The 19056-nt window shown below is 45.0% G+C and overlaps 2 protein-coding genes across 3 annotated transcripts in view; one reads left to right on the forward strand and one right to left on the reverse strand.

Annotated features, from left to right (window-relative positions):
* Positions 1-6821, reverse strand: part of MINDY2 (MINDY lysine 48 deubiquitinase 2) — a 32416-nt gene extending 25595 nt beyond the window's left edge. The window contains exon 1 of one of the 2 annotated variants that reach the window (XM_080396649.1): positions 5957-6815. In XM_080396649.1, the coding sequence (XP_080252775.1) occupies positions 5957-6625 (669 nt within the window). In that variant the 5' untranslated portion in view covers positions 6626-6815. Of the gene's footprint in view, positions 1-5956 lie in introns of both variants that reach the window. The other variant, XM_080396650.1, reaches the window with a different exon arrangement.
* A 1812-nt stretch (positions 6822-8633) lies between these two features.
* Positions 8634-19056, forward strand: part of ADAM10 (ADAM metallopeptidase domain 10) — a 51272-nt gene continuing 40849 nt past the window's right edge. Inside the window, exon 1 of the mRNA XM_080396630.1 lies at positions 8634-8900. Coding sequence (XP_080252756.1) covers positions 8846-8900 — 55 coding nt within the window. The 5' untranslated portion in view covers positions 8634-8845. The remainder of the gene's footprint in view (positions 8901-19056) is intronic.

Below are 19056 nucleotides of genomic sequence, written 5' to 3' on the forward strand. Positions count from 1 at the left end.
GAGCTAATGGGGTTCCAACACAGTTTTAAGTACTTTTGAACAGAGCTGACTTTAGGATATAGAGAGAACATGATGTTTCCTAACCATTCAGAGCTACATTGTGAATGCTTAAGCTCCAGGAAATGTAGAACAAAGAGGAAACGGTAAAGAAAAACACCTTAAAACTTAAGGGAGAGAGAAAAATCATAGAGAACCACAGTCATTCTCCACATAAATCAAGAGAAGAAAACATAAACAACAGTAGTGAAAGTTGTTGTTGTTCTGTTAGGGATACATTCTCTCGATAAGTTTCAATGCTTAATTGCTAGATTTTACATTGATGCTACATTTTCGGAAAAACGCATTTCCTCAACTCCCACCCATTTCCCGTAGCCCTCCATCGCAGTTTCCTTGTCTTTTGCCCTGATCTCTCTTCCCAGTTCTAGCTACTTCTCATTTCCCACACTCAACACTGGGAAACTAAATCCTTCTCACCCAACTGCAATGTGAAATACAGTTGAGCCACCTTCACAATTAAGAGACAAGATCGGTAAACAAATTTTCATATTGCACAGTCTAGTACAATTTTGTCTAGTGTTCTAGTATAGAATTATAGTAGAATTTTGTCTACTACAACAACACAATTTCTATGTGTTAAGACTACTAACCAGAAAACTACATAATACTAATTTTAAATATTTTCCACTGCATTCTCCCACTCTTCAGAAGAGCTTAAAAAAAATAAAGTTATATAGTCCTGCACAGAAGCTAGCACTTCTGAAAATACTATGCATATAAAAAGCGACCATGCTTATTATTTATAGTCTCAGACCACCTTTATCTAAAATATGCAACTCCCCTGCACTCAGTGCTCCGGAAGGGGTAAGGGTAGCTTCAAGCTGCCTTGACAAAAAACCAGTTTGGACTCCCTGCAGAAACACACCTCTTGCCTTGCAGGAACAGCTTCACTAACCGACCACACGACACCCTGATAGTACGTGCGGCCACCTGATAACCTTCACATCGCCCCCTCACCCAGGTTTCCATCAGCCCCTCAGAGCAGGCTGCTTTTTCTGGAAAACACACAGCTACAGGCCTGCTAATTTGTAAGCTCAACTCCCCCCGCAGATGCAGGGAGGAAGGCTGCCAAGGCCTCTGCTGAGCATTCATCAGAAGCTCACCAGCAACTCACCTTCAAAGGCCGAGCAAATTCATCTGAGCAATCTGTCAAATGCTGGCCATAAGGAGGTTTAGCTCAGTAACAAGAAAAAGCAGATCATGTGTGAAGGGCTAGTGCCAGACCTCAGACCCGGCACTGCCACCACAGACTCTGACACATGAAGCATCAGCAGGAGCATACTGTACTCAGCTCCTCTGAAAAAAGCCCATTTTTATGAGTACCTAAACCCAAAAATCAGTTTGATTACACCCAGGCATAAGTAGTTATGTAATATTTACTTACATAATTGTTACTGTCACCTAAATATGTAATTCACACAGTTCTGAAAGTTACAGAAACTTTAGTAGAACTAGGCACGTACAGAACACAGCTCCCAAAACCTTCCGTTTGTTGAGAAGACTGTGATAGAAAAATATTTAAAGATGCTGTCAAATATGCTGGGATGGGATTATTCTCCTATATAAAAAGCTGTAAGGACAAGATACTCCATATGGGCTCACTTCCCAAGTCATTATTAATATTATTTATATTTGTATTACATTATGTTCTCCCTCAGGTTTATTTCATGTTCCAAAACAGTTTCTCTGATCCCTGAACATTTCAGAGTTTTAATTTCTGTCCAATGTGTTTTCACAGAGTTCTTCAGCTACATGACATCACATCCTACCCAAGAAACACAGAGCAGAATTCCATCACACCTTTAATAAGCTTTCAGCATCTGATGATTGCCATGATCACACAAAACTACAGTTTAATGCAATGCCAGAGGTTATCAGAAAGTGGTGCATGAACTACACCTTAACAAAGACCACAAAAAAGTATTTAGAAAAAGCAACCTTTGCAATGCTAAGCTTAACTACATAGTGAGCCACAGGCCTGAGAAAAAACTGGGTCGTCTTCAGATTTGAGCAAGCTGAGAGACAGTGTCCTATGCTACTCCACATCAGAAGACGCAACCCATACTTGTACATACATTTTTAAATGTTTCAATACTCTGTTTCTGCTCTCATTTCCATCACAGAAACCTAAGCTGTTTTTTCAGGTTGGTATCACACTGCTTTTGTTTTCTTTTTTACTTAGAAGAAAATTACTTCTGTAACAATTCTGTAAGCAGAACTTCTGGGCTCTGCCTCCTAAAGACTAAACTGCAAGTTACGGTTACACAGGCAGTCTGCAAAAACACTTCAAAAGAAAAGCAATTTCATAATTGTAACATCGAAAAGTAAAGCTTCTACAATCTGCCACCTCAAAGCTGTATATCCAGACTCCTTTGAAAGTAGTGGATAAAAGAGAGGTAGCAGTTTTATCACAAGTTTGGTTCCAAAACCTGGTATTATCAAAAAAGTATTTGAACAGTCCCAATGGGTGCTACTATTTCAGAATTTCCAAAACACACAAGCATTGCCAAACCAGCAGATGAGGACATACGGATGCAGCATTCTAGAAGAATCAATTACTTTAAAGTAGTCTTTATACCTGTATCCCTAAATAAAAATCTTAACAGTAGTATCAGAAACACCTCCAAAAGGCATAATAAAAACTGAATAATGAGTAGGAACAGAAAAGAATCTTGCTCCATTAATGAGCAAGATCTTCATAACCACTAGAAAAAAATATTTTGAGCACACGGCACACCTACCTAATGTACACCTACCTACATCTTAGGTCTTCTTGTTATTGCAATCCTTTAAGCTATCTAACAAACCACCTATGGTCTCTCTTTACTCAGAGAGGGCTGTCTCAAAAACCACTGTTTTGACAGAGGGCAACAGGGACATACAAACAGAAGATCACCAAACTTTTAGTATATTTTAAACATTACTCTAGTGGGGGGGTAAGAAGCTTGCATTTTGAGAAGCTGAAATACCTCAGAAGGTGAATTCTCCTTAATACATCCAAACATTAATCTCAGTTTTTGGGCATAAACATTTCCATCCTTATGGCCTACACACTCTCTGAAGGCTTCCCACTTATTATTAAGCGTAAATATTTTTGTTCTAGGCAAACTGATTATGTTCTACTTGTCACAAACGATTATCAGAGTTCAACATTCACTGCTGCACAAGCTTAGCTGATACATAGTGTTGGATCTCCAGTTATCACTCCCAATCTGGAATAACTGCAGCATGTATTTGGCCATGCAAGTGCTCATGAAAACTTGACAGCTAGTATTGTAACCATTGCTTCTCAACTTTGGGCACTGGTATGTATTAACTGAAGGTATTAGAGACCATATCTACCTACAGGATAACCAAAACTCTCAGCCTTGTCAGGACAGAGTTTTAAGAAGCAAAGTTGGCATCTGATACGGGGACAAAAGCCAAAAGCTTAACTGTTTACCTTCTTATTCTGTTGCAATTTTTATTTCCCGTCCTTCCTCCATCTTTCCCCCCCTGCCACATAGCTTATTTTTGCCTGACGTATGCTACGGGATTCTTGCTCTGCTTTTACCTGTTTTCATCTTTTGGTCTGCTTCCTTGTTGCCAAATTATAATTAGCTGACCCAACCTAGTGTTCACCTCTGTTCAGTAGAAGTGAGAAGAATATGGATGTCCATCCTCAGCCTTGGTATCTAGCTAGCTACTGTCAGTGATGTACAGGTGAACTGCCAATAAGCTTGCCACTCCAAATAATGCCAACATGCTTCTTGATCATAAACTGGGGAAAAGAAAGGCTAATTTGTAGAGGCACTAATGAGGGAAATCAATTATATGCAGGAGCAATACAGAACCAACTAACAGGAAAACGCTCAAGCACATAAATAGTAAGACATGTAACGGCAGTTTCACCAATTTAGCTGCCTGTCTGCAACTCATGTAAATTCTGCCGAGTTTTACATTAACAAACAGAATTATAGAAACCCCTTCCTGTAATCCTAGCAGTAAGAAACAGTAGAGTACTCCCAGAAGGCATTTTCATTTTCACCTATTTATAAAATTGGATATCGCCTTAACTCTCACTAGTGAAATATGTGATCAAAGGAGAATGTCAGGTAAAATTCTGGATGGCAGACAGCAGAAGAAAAAATTTATTTAAGGAGGCCAAGAAAGAAAACTAAGGAACAAAAACTCAAAAAACTGAAATGCAAACAAAACCAGCCCTGTCCCATTTCTATGCTTTCATTAAATGAAAAGCTAAAAAGGAAAATCCTGTAACTAACCGTTTCTTTTAAACACCACCACACAGAACAAGGAATGGTAAGCTCTCCAAGGCCCTCCACTCACCCTTCAGATGTTGAAGAGGAAGCACAGAAAGGGAGTGTTAAATACTGAAGTCTAAAACAACTGTCACACCCTCTCGAGGATGGCAGAACCTAGAAGGCAACACCTTACAGTCACACACATCTTCCCTGTACTGCTTGCGCTGATGGCTAAATATCTGTATCACTGTACCCACAGCTTTCCTCCTGATGTACAAGCTATTCTGCTGAGGAAAACGTACAGAAGCTACAGTTCAAACAAAACGATTAACCTAGAAAAGTTTCTTCCTCTAAACAAATTTATAATATTACTCCCATTTTGAGCTTTTTGTGTCACCTGTTACACTTGTGAAAAACCTTCTACTCCTCCAATACCAAATTTCTTCCCCTTGATACTACAAGTCAAAAACTATTCCCATTAAGTTTTCCTATTCTGCACCTCCATTTACCAGCTCACCGCTCTTTTGGGGTGGAATTGCCAGAAGTTCTTGAGAAGTAACCCCTCCTTGTCCTGCAATGCATACAACCTCACAGCTCTTCTCCAACACATACTCCTTTTGCGCATAAATGTTAATAATTACAATATGCCTTACATTTTAGTTGCTTAAAACTTAAAGGTAATTATATTAGGACTACAGGAAGTCTGTACCCATAATGGCTATCAGAACCGAAGAACTTCCAGGTCTCAAAACTGTACTTGATCATGACCTGATTTACTTAGTAATTTAAATACAAGTGATGCTACATAACTGTAGGAATGTATGCCTATTATTTAGGCAGTTACTTGTACAAATTTGTGTTTTGTGCGATTCTTCATACGCTTCATTATGCAAAACTAACTTATTTTCCCAAAATATCACCTATGTTTTCAGTGCTATAAATAGCGACCTTTACTTACTAGTAACCTGCACACATATGCAAACCATATATTGCTTGGTTTAGTAAAGCATCATCTAGATTTTTGTTTGTTTTAACGTGCCGATAAAGTAAGCCTATGTATGACAGCAGCAGCACCTAAGCAGTGTAGTGGCAACTGACTGCGAGCCACGATTTATTTTCCAAGCTCTCTATGCAAGATAGGTGCATAACAGCAGAAATAAGTCTGCGTCTTTCTTGATAGAGTCATAGAACGGTTTGGGTTGGAAGGGACCTTAAAGATCATGTAGTCCCACCCTCCCGCCATGAGCAGAGACACCACCCACCAGTCCAGGTCGCTCCCAGCCTCATCCAGCCTGGCCTTGGGCACTGCCAGGGGCAGCCACAGCATCTCTGAGCAACCTGTTCCAGTGTCCCACTGCCCTCACGGTGAGGTTCCTCCCAACAGCCGCTCTAAACCGACCCTCTTTCAGCTTCAAGCCATCACCCCTCGTGCTATCGCTGCACGCCCTCGTGAAAAGTCCCTCTCCAGCTTTCCTGACAGCGCCGTCGCGTTACCCAGCACCAGCCCCCAGCGGTGCGTGAGCGCGGTGCCGGCACCGGTGTCCCCGGCGCCGCCCGCCCCGCCTCGCCAGCCCCGGCGGAGCCCGAGCAGCGCCGCCCGCACGGCCCCGCACACACCCGTCATGGCGGCGGCGGGCGCCGGCCCACCCGCACGGTACCTTCCAAGCCAGCAGAAGCACGTTCATGATGGCCAGCAGCGGGCAGGGGCCGTTCTCGTTCTGAGTGATGACGGGCGTGTTCTCCTCCTTCCAGCGGACCCACTTGATGTGGTAGACCGACTGGCCCGGGAAGCGCTCCTTGGAGGCGGAGAGGAGCTGGGAGCCCGCCGCGGGCCTATCCCCCTCGGGCTCCGGGGCCGGGCCCCCCGCCGCGGCCGCCGCCACCACCGCCTCCTCGGCGTCGCTGTTGAGCTCGGAGCTGCTGGGGCAGCAGGAGTGCAGGTTGGAGAAGGACTCCAGCGAGTCCAGGCTCCGGGACTCCTCCCCCGGGGGGCTGGGAGCCCCGCTGCTCCCGGAGCCGGCCCCCGCCGGACCGCTCTCCGGAGCGGGCGCTGCTGCAGGGCTCTCCGGCGCCACCGGCCCCGCTCCCTCCGCCACGCCGCCCTCCGCGGCCCGTGAGGGAGACGCCGTCCGAGGGTCCGCGGCGGGGCCGGGGGCCGGCTGAGGGGAAGGGCTGCGCCGCCCGCCGCCCTCCTCAGCCGCCGCGGGCCCGTCCCTGCAGCCGCCCTCGCCTGCCGCCGCCTCTTCCAGGAGGAGCTGGCTGGCAGCGCCCCCGCCGCCCCTCTTCAGCGAGCCCGGAGGCGGCGGGGGCTGCGCCAGGCTCTCCATGCCCGGCCCGCCGGCCGCCCGGCTCCTTCGCGCTCTATTGGCACCGCAGCGGCTGATCCTTCGCCAACAGCGCCCAAGACGCCATAACAGCAGCGACGGCTCCGCCCCGCCAGGGACGTGTGGGCGGGAGGGGGAAGCAGCCGCGGGTCACCGCGGGGCCCGGGGCGGGGGGGGCGCCCCGAGGGCGGGGCCGGCGGGGGCGGGAGGGCGCCCGCCGGCGGGGCGGGAACGCCGGCCGGGGCGGGGGGGGAGGGGCGGGGGGAAGGCGGCGGCAGGGCGCGGGCCTGGGGGTGACACACAAGTGGGGAGCCCGCGGGCCGCGTGAGGGGCGCGGGGAGCGCGCGCGCACCCCGGTGCGAGCCCGGAAGGGGCGGCACGAGGAGCGGCGGCTCCGGGGCAGGGCCGGGCCGCGGCTGCGTCTGGGGCCCCGGCCACCGGCCCGCTCGGGGCGGCCCCCTCAGGCGGTGCAGGGACCAGGCGTGCCCGCGCAGCCCTCCTAGGCGGGCCAGCCCTCCCCACCCCGGCGCGCGGAGCCGGGGCGAACAGCAGAGCGGAGGCGCGGGCGCCGCCCCTCCCGGCTGTTTTGCAGGGAGCCGGCGGGGCGGGGCCGCGCCTGCGCGGGAAGGGGAGCGCCCCGCCCCCTCCTGCGCCGCCCGCCGCCCCTGAGGTGAGGAGCGGCGGGAGGCGCGGCGCGCCGTGCTGCCGGGGCGAGCTCAGCTTTCCTGAAGGCTTTCAGTGGTTTTCTGCTGCGGTTTGTTAGATTATCTGTATTATAAAAACACGATTGTGATAAGTGTCATACATAACTTGAGAACTAATGTAGGTGCGTTACTCAGATTTCACCCTAATGAACCTATTTTTTCTCCTTATGGAAACCTTCAGCTTTTAATCACAGGTTTTTAAATACGGGTTTGGGAAGATACGAATGTATCTTCTCCGTTTCCAGCAGTTCTCTTACACGAGCTCTTCAAAACCATTGCACCAATTTTAGCGTTCTTTTCTGAAGTACGTTCATTGTAACTGTACTTTCTATGTACCTATCTGCAAAACAACTTTTCTCAGCGGTAATGGTGTTAGCGGGGGGAAATTTTTTTTCTGAAAGTGCAATAGGAATGGAAAAGAGCAAGTAGAAGGGAGCTGATAGTAAATGAAGAAACTTGTCACAAACCCATATATAATAAATAAATCTTTCAATTAACATAGTTTAATGTAAGAATTACGATTTTGACAAATGAGATGTAAAATGCTTTGTGTGAACGGCTCACGTTTTTATTTTCATTGGAGGGTTTTCCTTTACACTCTAATTATGAAGGTTGTTCTAAGACAGCCTCAAAACGAAGAATCTCTGTTCAGTAGTCAACTACAGTGCTTCACAACATGTAGAGCATCAGGAGAAATAGATGAACCAAAATAAAACTTGACAAGTAAATTAGCTTCTTCAAGAAAAAACGCGTCTGATAAAGGAACCCGGCTGATTTAAAGTGTTTACGCTTTCACGACACCGACTGCGGTAAACAGCCCTCGGGCTACCTAGAGGTGCAGAGGGGCCGGAGGGAAGCCCGCTCGGGTACGAGTGAAGTTTCCTCAGCAGCTCGTTCTTTCCCCGAGGACGCTGGGCCTCGCCACCCACGCAAACACCGGCGCTCCCCGGCCCGAGCCCTTCCAGCGTCGGGGAGGCCGCAGCCGCCCCCGCACGTAGCCTCAGGGCAGTGGCAGGCGCGATGCCGGCCCCCCTGGGCCGGGAAGCTGCCAGCCCCGGGGAAACACCCGCCCACTGGGGCGACCCCGCCCTGGTTCGCCGCCGAGGAGGCGCGGCCCGGCCCGGCCCCGCGCTGCAGCCCGCCGGCCTCGTCCCCCGCGCCGGCCCCGCCCGCCGGGCCGGCCACCTCCCTTCCGGCGGGCCGCGCCCTGCGCTCGCAGCGTGGGGAGGCGGGGCGGGGTGGCTCGCGCGTTCGGGGCGTGCCCTGTGGCCCCGCCCCGCCGGTGGCGTCGCGCGGGCGGGGGCGGGCGGCCGGAGGAAGCAGTGGCGCGGGGAGCGGAGCGGAGCGCTGCCGGGTGGGGAGCGGCGGGGCCGGCCGTTGATCTGTGGGCGGAAGCGGTTCCTCCGGGGCGGCGGGGGACAAAGCGGAGGGAGGCGCGGAGCTCGCCCCTCCCCATCCCGGCGCCGACTCGGGCGGATGTGCTGTGGGTAGGCGGCGGTGGGGCCTGGGCCCGGCGAAGATGGATCTGGCGGGGACGATAATCCTGCTGTGCTCCTGTGCGGCGGGCGCCGGAGGTGAGGAGCGGCTGGGCCCGGTGGGGCCCTGGCTTGGGGCTGCCAGCCGTCCTCCCTTCCCCCTCTCTGCCGCGGCTCGGGGCTGGGGGCGGCGGGCCCCGCTCCCCGGGGCGCCGCGCCTCAGCGCACCGGCGGCAGGCCGCGGCTGGGCCGCCGGCCGGGGCTCCCTTTTCCCGTCACCCGCTCCTGGGCACGGTCCGTAGCATCCTGCCCGGGCCCGCTCCCCCCCGCCGCCTGCGGCCGGCCCAGCGCCCCTGCCCGCTTCCCGGGACTTTCCCCCTCCGAAGACCGAGCCAGCTGTCCCCCGCCCCCCCCCCCTCCCCCCCCCTCCCCTCGGCCCCTCTCCCCGCCGCGCTCGGGTGCGCTTCCCTGCTGCCCGGCTCGCCGCTCTCGGCTCTGCTTCCGTCCCTCGGGACTTTCCCCATGTCCCGGTAGCCGCTTCCCGGTTACTTTCCCCCGCCCGAACCTAGCTTGCGGCCGGGCGGTGGGCAGCCGGTGCTTGGGGCGGGCGGCTGCGCGGCGGGGGGCTGCCCGCACGGGTGTCCCGCCGCCCCCCGGCCTCGCCTGCCCTGCGGCCGCCCTCTGCCCCCGGGACCGGGCGGCGCGGCTGGGCGGGAAGTTCGGCTCAAGGAAATAAAAGACGAGCCCGGGTGTTTCCCGGAGCGCGGCCGGGGCTGCGGGAAGGGTCTCCCATGCCGCCCAGGCCGGAGGAAAACGTGCTGGTCGTGGGGACCGTGCAACTTGGTAACGGCGCCCGTGCGGAGCCGGCGTGCAGCCTTAGGCAGCTGTTAAGGTAGTTTCTTGGCTGCGTCTGGTAATACCTAATGGGTCAGGTCCTGGTAGGGAAAGAGTTTCGCGTTTTCGCAGGAACAGATGTCGGGAAAGACGGACTGTGGGTTTTTTGCTGAGGGATGGGTGGAGCAGCCGATAAGGACTAAGTTCCTCTTTCGCTTGGCACCTCTCCTGTTTATCTGGGCTCTGCATCTGTGTGCATCAGTGGGCAGGTTTATTAGCAAAGGATCTAGCCCTAAATCCTGGTCGTTTACAAGTTCTCCAACAGTAACATCAAAGTATGTGAAAACTTCAGTAGGTTGTACTGGTGCCTACGCTGTGAGATAAAAGGCAAGCTGGTTTCTATGGCCAGGAGTCATCCTGTTATTTATATGATCAGGAGTGGTGTACACAAAAGACTTTCCTGGTGACTGTGTCTTCATAAATTCTTGCCAACTTATCAGCATATTTCAGACTTAATTATTGGCATACTTTTCAAGACCTCTTTGTTTTCTGAACTAAACGGTGCTGGCACAGAATTAATTAAAAGTGATTCATTAACCAGTTGTGAGGGTTGTTTCCACTCTTTAATTCTAGGCAGGCAAGTATGTCTTAAAGTTCAGATCATAGTAAGCGTGTGAAGTACAGTCCTCTGGATACATAGAAGTGAGTTCATGAAGTATATTTTATTTTAGAAATTTATGTTATATTTTTTTAATTTGAGAGAAGAACGTGTTCCTTCAACATTTCTGACACTAGGAAGCACACCTCACTAGCAGGTAACAGGAGCACATGTTTAGCAGTACAGGTAAATCTTTAAAGAAAGCTTAATAATGCTGGATAGAAATATGGAAATTATGGCCGTGTATCCAAAATATTCTATGAAACTTTGGTAAAAGTCTCAACGCAGTTATGAAATATTTACCATAACTTTGTGTTGAATTCATTTTTTTTTAATATTAAAATTTTCTGGTTTAACTGTGATCACATTTCTAAAGTTTCTTCAGTACTGCAAATGTTTTTATTTACTGAAAAATAGTTCTTCATTTGCATGCTTTTCTTTTAGGCAGGCATTAGTAACTGTGAAAAAGGGCAAGTTTGTGATTCTTAGCAATGTTACTGTGAGAACAGTACAAACTGGAAACAAATGAAAAAAACCCAACAATTAACCTGTGTTTCACTTGTGTACAATGCATCTTGTGCTTATTAATTTTATACAGATCTTGAGGCTAAGTTATACTTGCCTGTAAAGTTGCATAGTTTTAAGCCATGTAGGTATTAATTAGTAATCATTTTGAAAATTCCATTATTCTGCACTTAAAAAAAATGCTTTTCTGTATGTTGAGTCCAAGATTGCAATATTTTTACAGGATACCTGAGCTTGACCTCCTCTTTCAGAATTGCACAAGACTTTGAGTCTGTATACCGTATGTATCGATACTTTACATATAAAGGTATATTATAGAATAACAGAACCAATTTTAACTTCAGTTCACAGTTAAGTATGAATCACAAAACCAATGTTTTAAAATATGAAGGTACAACATAACTTAGATGGCTTATTTGAGGAGAAACATTAGTGAAATCTCTGTTCCATTTGAAAAATCTGTTTTCTTTTGTAATTTATTTGTTTGTAAGATTATGTAAAAGGAATGCAATCAAAAGCAATCACTGGCATTGCTGCACTAATGCAGTGTTCTGCAATGTCTGTATTATGTTGCTTTATAGCTGTCTGTATGGTTTATGGTTAAAACAGACAAGTTATCAGCAATTTGGTCTAATAGGCCCTAAACATGTGCCTGATTAGGTTTCGGTGCAGATCACTTTTTAAGCTGTCTTAGAAGTTTTTATTTCTTTGCTACCACTGAATAAATATGACCTTCATGAAACAAGGGGTCCAGTAGGTCAGTTTGAATACAATTTCAGTAGTGTGAGAAGGAAAAGGCATGCTTTTTTTTTTTTTTTTTTTTTTTTTTTAGTTGGGGAAAGGTGGAATTTATCTCGAGTATATACTGGATGCTACAAGGCAAGATGTATGTGCCATGAATTTTAAGAATTCTTTTTTAAAGAAAAGTGAATCTCAGCATTTTCCTCAGTACCCTTGGAATTGCTTGGCTTAAGGGATCTATTCACTGTCTGGTGGTGTTAATAATTTTGGTGTGTATAAAGCAGTATTTAGTTTAGGCAATGTTATTTAGAGCTTTTGGTAGTGTGCTTTGTTGCATGTGATGAACATGCATGCGGTTATATTAAACAGTACTTAATTATCCATACATAATGATTTATTTGAGGAATAGAGAGAACTCATACAATTTCTCCTTCTATCTGAGGGTCATTTGAAAAAAAAAAAAAGGTGGAAGGGGGAATAGAAAATGCAGAAAAGAGAACTAACAAGACCCCAAAAAAGCTTGGGTTTAACAAGGGTGATCAGATGGTGAACATTACTGGAAATATATGATAAATTGTTTGTTTTCACTGGTACAGCACACTCTTATATGTTGCCAGGACTTTCAAGCTGGATCTTAGTGTCTTGTTCTGCTGGATATTGAACTACATATTTTCCATTGAGCATGGGAGAAATTCTGTTTTTTCTGGACACATGGGGGAGTTGTGGGAAGGCATTTATGAGCTACCAGCCTCTGAGTGATTTAGGTTGCATCCTTGCTATACATTGAGAATAGTAGCCTTCATTAACATGGCACTCAGCCTTCAGCATTTATCTGGGGTTTAAAATAAAAACATTAGGAATTTTAAATGGCTGGATGAGACAGTGTCTGGTAAAGACAGCTGTCAGATGGCTGTTTCAGAAATGCTTGCCCATGGTAATTAAAAGTAAAAAAAAATCAGGTGTTTAGATAGTAGCTTTGAAATAGCATTGCCCAAAAGCCTAAGGCTGCGGTTTATTTTTTATTTTAAAAGGATCTAAAGGTTCAGTTATGCAGTATGGCAGAGCCACTGTAATGAGTTACCGCTGTCTGGTGGTCCTGCCCTGGTCATGCATTCCCATCTCTCCGCCTTCACCACCTCTTCTGTTCGATGGCATGAGAAGCCAATTCAACCTGCCAATTTAAATAAAACAAATTAGTTATCTTCTGCCAGATACGTAACTTCTGTTAGTTTATTGTGCAGGTCCAAGCCCAGTGGGGAGGAACAGCTGGGACTTGCATGGGGTAGGGAGGAAGAGATTTAAAAATAAGTAAATAAAAAAAGTAGAAGTGGACATCTGTGTACTGCTTACATGGTGCTGTATTGTCTGACTGTGCCCTAAATGTGCCTTTTTGGTGAAGTGCAATGACCCTTACTTGTCTTTTTGGTTTCATGTTGTTCTTTTACCGAAAACTAACTTGCCCAGAAGAGAAAGTATATTTTTCAGTTGAATCTGTTCTACGGTCAGCACAAGGGAAATATAGAAATGGACGAAAAATGGCAGTGGGACTTGCCCTTCTGCTGGCAGTTATGAAACTATAGCCTAAATAAATGCTTCAGTGAAATTCTGGCAGGGAGGTATATGGCAGGATTCCTGGCTTTCAATATACTTAAACAGAAGTGCTAAATCTGGATGCTATGTGCAGTTTTTAGAGCCCCATGTAAAGGGGACATTATTTAAGAGAAATACATTGAAAGTAGTAGAAGTACTTGAAGTTGTACTTGAAGGGCAACTTGCTTTATCTTAATTAAAATCATAATAATTCTCTTAAAGATATTTATCATATGCTGGCGTTTCAAATCTGCAAATCAGTGATGATACTTGCAGTAAAAAGACTTATCCAGTAAGTTAGCCTGGCTGCTGATAGTCTTATCAAGTCATATTCTGTGCGCTTTTTTTTTCCACTAACAGGCTTGAGTTATATTTGAACTATTTGCCTTTGTCATGCAAGTCTTAATCTGAGTGGTTGGATATAAACTTCACTTTTTAGAGCAGTGCATGCTTGATTTATCCTCTTATGGGGAGTTTGATGTTGTCATCTTTTACTACGATTTATATAAACTTAATAAATCTTTATGTTTATGTGGGTAACCTTTCAGTACTGTTTATTACCAGTTGTCTTTATGTGCGTGAAGCTAGCTTCTGTAGGGATTTCTTCTGTAATCTTCCCAGATACTGAGGTTGGTCTGACCAGCCTGTACATCTCCAGGCCCTTCCCCCTTGAAGATGGGGCTGACATTTGTCTTCCAGTTGTCAGAAACCCAGCTCCATCAACATAAACTTTCAAAAAGGTGATAGTAAGGATCAAAATGGCATCAGCCAGCTCCCTGAGCACTCTTGGATGTATCCCATCTGGTCCTGAGGACTTTTGGCTTAAGTGTTCCCTAGCTCATTTCCTTTGCTGTGGGTACTGCTTTGCTGCCACAGACTGGGGAGGTTTTGTCTAGGGGGTGAAAAAAAGTCTTCATAGATTTCTCTGGGAAAATAACCATGATGGATGAACTGTTACATATAGCTGCTCAAGGTGTGCCACGAGGCTTATAGCTAAAATCCCGTGGGTAATAATTTGACCCTTTGCATAAGCTCGTTAAAGGTGAGAATGTATGCCCCAGACTCCCAACCTGTCCCGTGGGATTTGTGTCCGTTCAGAACCACAGCTGAGATACTTTCTTTACAACTCCCTAGGGATGCTGAAGAGCTGTAGACCCTCGTACAGAAAAATCTTTCACGGGGCGGTGTCACCTTGAGACCTTTGCCTAAATGCTCTACCTAATTGTGTTTAAAGTCCTTCCCAGTATTTAGTTGGAAGCCCGTGAGAATGAAGTTTCGTTCGTGGAGGAGTTTTGTCATAGGAAATGCCACATCTAATTTAGCAAGTCTTTAGGAGACTATCCTGTCAGGTTCAAAAGCCCTGTCCCATTGTCGCTCTCCTGTGTCTGTATCCTGAAGGGTTTCTGTTTGCTAGTTTAGTGTTTAGATGAAGTGTAACATCTGCGTATTTCACTGGGCTGCCTGGAAAAGCATGGTGCCATCTCTGACACTTGGTTGATGGCAACATGAGACGTGAAATTTGTAGAGCAGCTCCCTTAAACTGTATCTAGGTGCTCACGGTTCAGTGTTCTTACTGCAGGCTTCCTGATTGTATCCTCACTTGAAAAGATCTTTGACTTGCAGTCACTGTTAAAAAAAACAAAACAAACCCAAAACAGTTTTTCAGTGATAACAAAACAGCGACAGTATTTTGTCCCAGAGGTTGCGATCTACATGCATGCTTTTGTAATGATTTCTTGGGGTGTACTACTTTCAGATTCTGTGATAGACTTATTTTTTGACACAGAATATTCTAACTCCAAAAACTGGAGCTAGCAGTTGTGCCTCCCTCATGCACCTCAGTGAAGTCTTGCCTCCAGTTTAACAGACTTTTGCTGTGGGATCCTGTAATTTCATGTGTTCTGGGGTTGACTTACTGAGCTACCTTTGTGAAGATGATAATCACTTTTGATGCGTAGCTGGTTTTATTAGAGGTAGATCACGTATAATTTGCGGACCTTCAACACTATAGCAATGTTAATGTTATACATGCTTCTGGAAGTGAAAGTAAACATTCATTTTGAAGCCTTGATTTCAACTTTGTGTGAAGTCCCTTTTTATAAAAGCTATGAAATAGCATGTGCTCTGTGATACACAGCTGCTTTGGTTTAGCAGGAGAGCAGCAAGAGTGTTTGTGTTGTGTTCTCTATGAGAATACTTAAACCATAAGGAGTTCTTTAAGTTTTGGAGAAAGTGAAAAGAAATAGCATTGTTTCCCTGTATGATCACAAAGTGTATATGTTTTGGTGAAGAAAAAGGAGTTTTGCTTAAAACCCTCTCTGCTTTTGCTTAGTAGAGGGAATAGTTACAATGCTTTTAAATGTCAGTAGCCTTTTGCTGTTTTGTCATAGCACTTTGTGCTCAACTGAGTCGGAGAATAGTTTTTGAGTGCAGTCTCAGCTACCCATGTGGTTATGAGACTTGGATTGGGTGCGAGGTATTATTGGGTCTTCAGTAAGTTGTCATGCTTTAAAACTTCTTTTTTCTAGGTGCCTGAAACTGTTCAAAGAGTACCTTGCAACACTGGGAGAAAAACGGCCTGTACAATTTAAGGAATTATTAGAAGCTTCGTACCTCAGAAAAGTTGAAGATAATTTAACTTGTTAAATAGTCTTGGGATTATGGAGTGCAGAAGCTTACACATTTTGCAGCATATTAACTGCTTAGTTCTGATAAAGTTTTGTTGAGTTATTAGTATCATATTCTAGATTTAGGTTCATTTTTAAATTAAAGTTTAGTTTACGTTTTAGCTTATAGCAGTTAATTTTGAAGCTTGTTTTCTTTGATGTTGACACTTTTGGATCATATACCTGGAACTGGAAAGCATGTATCTGTAGTCAGGCTAATATATATTGTGCATCAGTGTGATATAAAAGTGGACTCCATCTACTCTTGTTTGGTGTATAGAAGTTCTTGGGCCATGAGAGGTGTTTCCGTTTAATTTTGTGGGATTATGTTGGAAGTGGTTAAAGAATCATCAGGCAGGGACAACATCCTTAATCCTCAAAATTCCTTATGGTTGTTGCTGAAACTTTGGATTTGTCCTGTGTCTTATTTGGTTTAGAATTCATGTAGGCTTGCTGAAATCACACATTTTATAAATGTTTAACACACTTACATAGAAATAAGAAATTAAGTGGCTTCTGGAAAGCTGGTAAGAATGGATTTGTATTTTGAGACTGAGTGAGTGGAAATAAGAATGAAATTTTGTTATTGAACTGTATTTGCAGTCAGTGATGAAGAGTCAACATTTGCAGAAGCTTACAGTACTGTGAGGAAATTTGAGTATGATTTATCTGCAGTATATCATTACTTGAGTTTAAAAAGAGGTGGCAGTATAATCTTGTGCACATTTCCAAACGCACTTGCATTTAGCAGCAGTGTTAATTTACTTAGTAATTGTTTCTGTTGCTCGTTGAGCTTGTTGGTGATCAGACATTCTAATCCCTTTAAAAGAAACAGAGGCACTGATAAATATGTGGTATTAAGTTAAAGAAGACCTCATGACAAATAAAGGGAAAGGTAGATTTGTATTTTTGCTTACAAAATTGTATCCTTGGTACAATAACAGATACTTTTATTTTGTGAAAATGTAACATGACTGAGGCAAAGCTTTTGAATACACTTGTCTTACTGGACCTCCCTGGGTCTTGACAATGTAGATACCTGAAGAAAAATATTGCATATGTTCTGAGAATTCTCACATTTAGGTTGGTTAAACAGATTATGAGATCCTGCTTTTTCTTGCAGAATTAAGGATTCTGGAGAAAATTGGGGTTTTGCCTTTCTATTTGATCTCTCAGGTGCTGCACTTTGCTGTTTCTTCAAGAAAAAAAAGACGATAGCCCAAGTCAGGTTCTTGAAAAATCAAGCATGAAGTGAGTAGTTGGCTCTTCAAGGAGAAGGTTGAGGAAGGAAGGCTTTAAAGCTAGGTGAGGAGCCAGCAACAATGGGGAAAACACTTGCATGCACACCATTAAGTAAGAACAACATCTGGTGAAAAAAGTAACAAAACTGAACAGAAAATGGGGGGTGAGGGGAAAGGTTTATACATGCTTGTAGCAGAAAATGATGCATAGCATTATACCATTGATGTGGCTGCGCACCCTTCAGAATGTAGTATAAGTGCCATGAAATGCAGCCTCTATAATATGGAAAGAAACCTTGCAATTTTCATGACGATATGTTTGAAGATACGGATTCAGCCTGGAGCTGGAAAACTAGCAGCTTGCATGTTCTGTATTCTGGTTTCATGTTCTTAGTGTAGATAAAATTGTATTTGTATACCACAGCTTTCAATAGACTATTCAGGTTTTACATTGGGTCTCTCTCTTCGTAAATGAAGTGGTTGACAGTTGAATTTATTTGTCCTTTTTGTGAAAGATGATGTGGTACAGTGCTCACAGAACTAAGGATAGGGCCAACTTGTTTCAGTAAAAAGCCCCGTGTAGTTCACTAGAACATCTAAAGTTCTAGAATATGCTTTATCAAAGGGTCATGTAGGGAAGAACTTGTATGGAAATTCTTATTAAAATTTGACAGTGTTGAAACATACCTTTGACAAATACATTTGGCAATATATTGCTGTCACAGGTTGCTTAAAAGAAAGCTTGACTTTATGCATAACACTGTAAGAGATGGTGCTTGCTTTTGAGTAGTTTGAGGCACAAAGCAGATTCTGTAATGAATAGTTGACTTGTTCTTCAGAAACAGTTGTTCCTATGGAGTTACAAGAGGAAAGAATTGGTTGTGTGTTTGTTGTGTAAAGTGTATAGGGCAATGCTGCAAGGCTGTGTTTCAAACAGGGTGAATGTTTTCATGTTAGCTACTTGATAGAAGTTGCGTATCAAGACATGTGATCGCTCCCTGGAGTTTTGAAACACTATACATCACTTAATATCTTTAATTCTTTGCTGGCTTTAATGTTTGGGACATCAAGAATCATGACGTAATTTGGCTCATATATAATCTGGCTTTGAAACCAGTACCAATGAAATGATCTCACACTTGCCTGTAGATTCTAGATACAGGTATTTAAGTTAATTCGTTAAGATTGGATATTTTAAACAGAAACTGTTTAAAAACTGTTTTTCACTGTGTATGTAAAACATACTGTGTACACTACTTACATTGCAAAGGCACAGTCATTTGCTCTGCAAGTTGTATTTGGTTTGGGTTGGGTTTTTTTTCAATTTTTCCATATTATTTTCTACTGTTTGAACTTATGTTTTGGGCTCTGAACACAGTTACTGAATCATTTCATCTTAATAATTCCTTCCACAACATCGGTGTTTACTTTTGTTAGGTAGATGAAAAAATTTTCATGCATAGTGTTCTTGTGCTGGTGTTCGATACCCAAGTGTGGTGAGACTTGTGAAGAGTGTCGGTGTGGAAAGTGTGGAGGCAGGAGATGGAGGCCTTGGTGGTGGGCAGGATATGAAAATATACTTCTTGTGAAATAAATGCTGTACTGTCAGTTTATCGTGCATCTATGATTACTTGGGATATATTACCTAATAAGAAAGTGAATCCTGGCTGGAAACTGTGTACTTAGTCATAAGTGTCCAAAATCAGAATTAAGGAAATGTAAGTAATGCACATAGTGGCTTCTTGTCTGGAGGAGAATAATGCTATGTTAACTTCTTTACGGTTTCAGTTCTTATGATTACTGTCCTGTTGGCTTGTTGGTAGTCAAAAGTACATCTCAGCAGCATGTCTGACAGGTGTCTGGGCAGCACGAGGAGTTTTCTATCCTGTTATTGACCTAATAATGCTAACCTTGGAGTGAAAAATGCTGTGTTATAGTAAAATGTCTAGTGTAAATACAGAGCTGATATGGTGGTCTTCTGTATGCATAATATAGATATA

The sequence above is a fragment of the Falco punctatus genome, assembly GCF_963210335.1.
Source record: "Falco punctatus genome assembly, chromosome: 7".
Classification (NCBI taxonomy): domain Eukaryota; kingdom Metazoa; phylum Chordata; class Aves; order Falconiformes; family Falconidae; genus Falco; species Falco punctatus.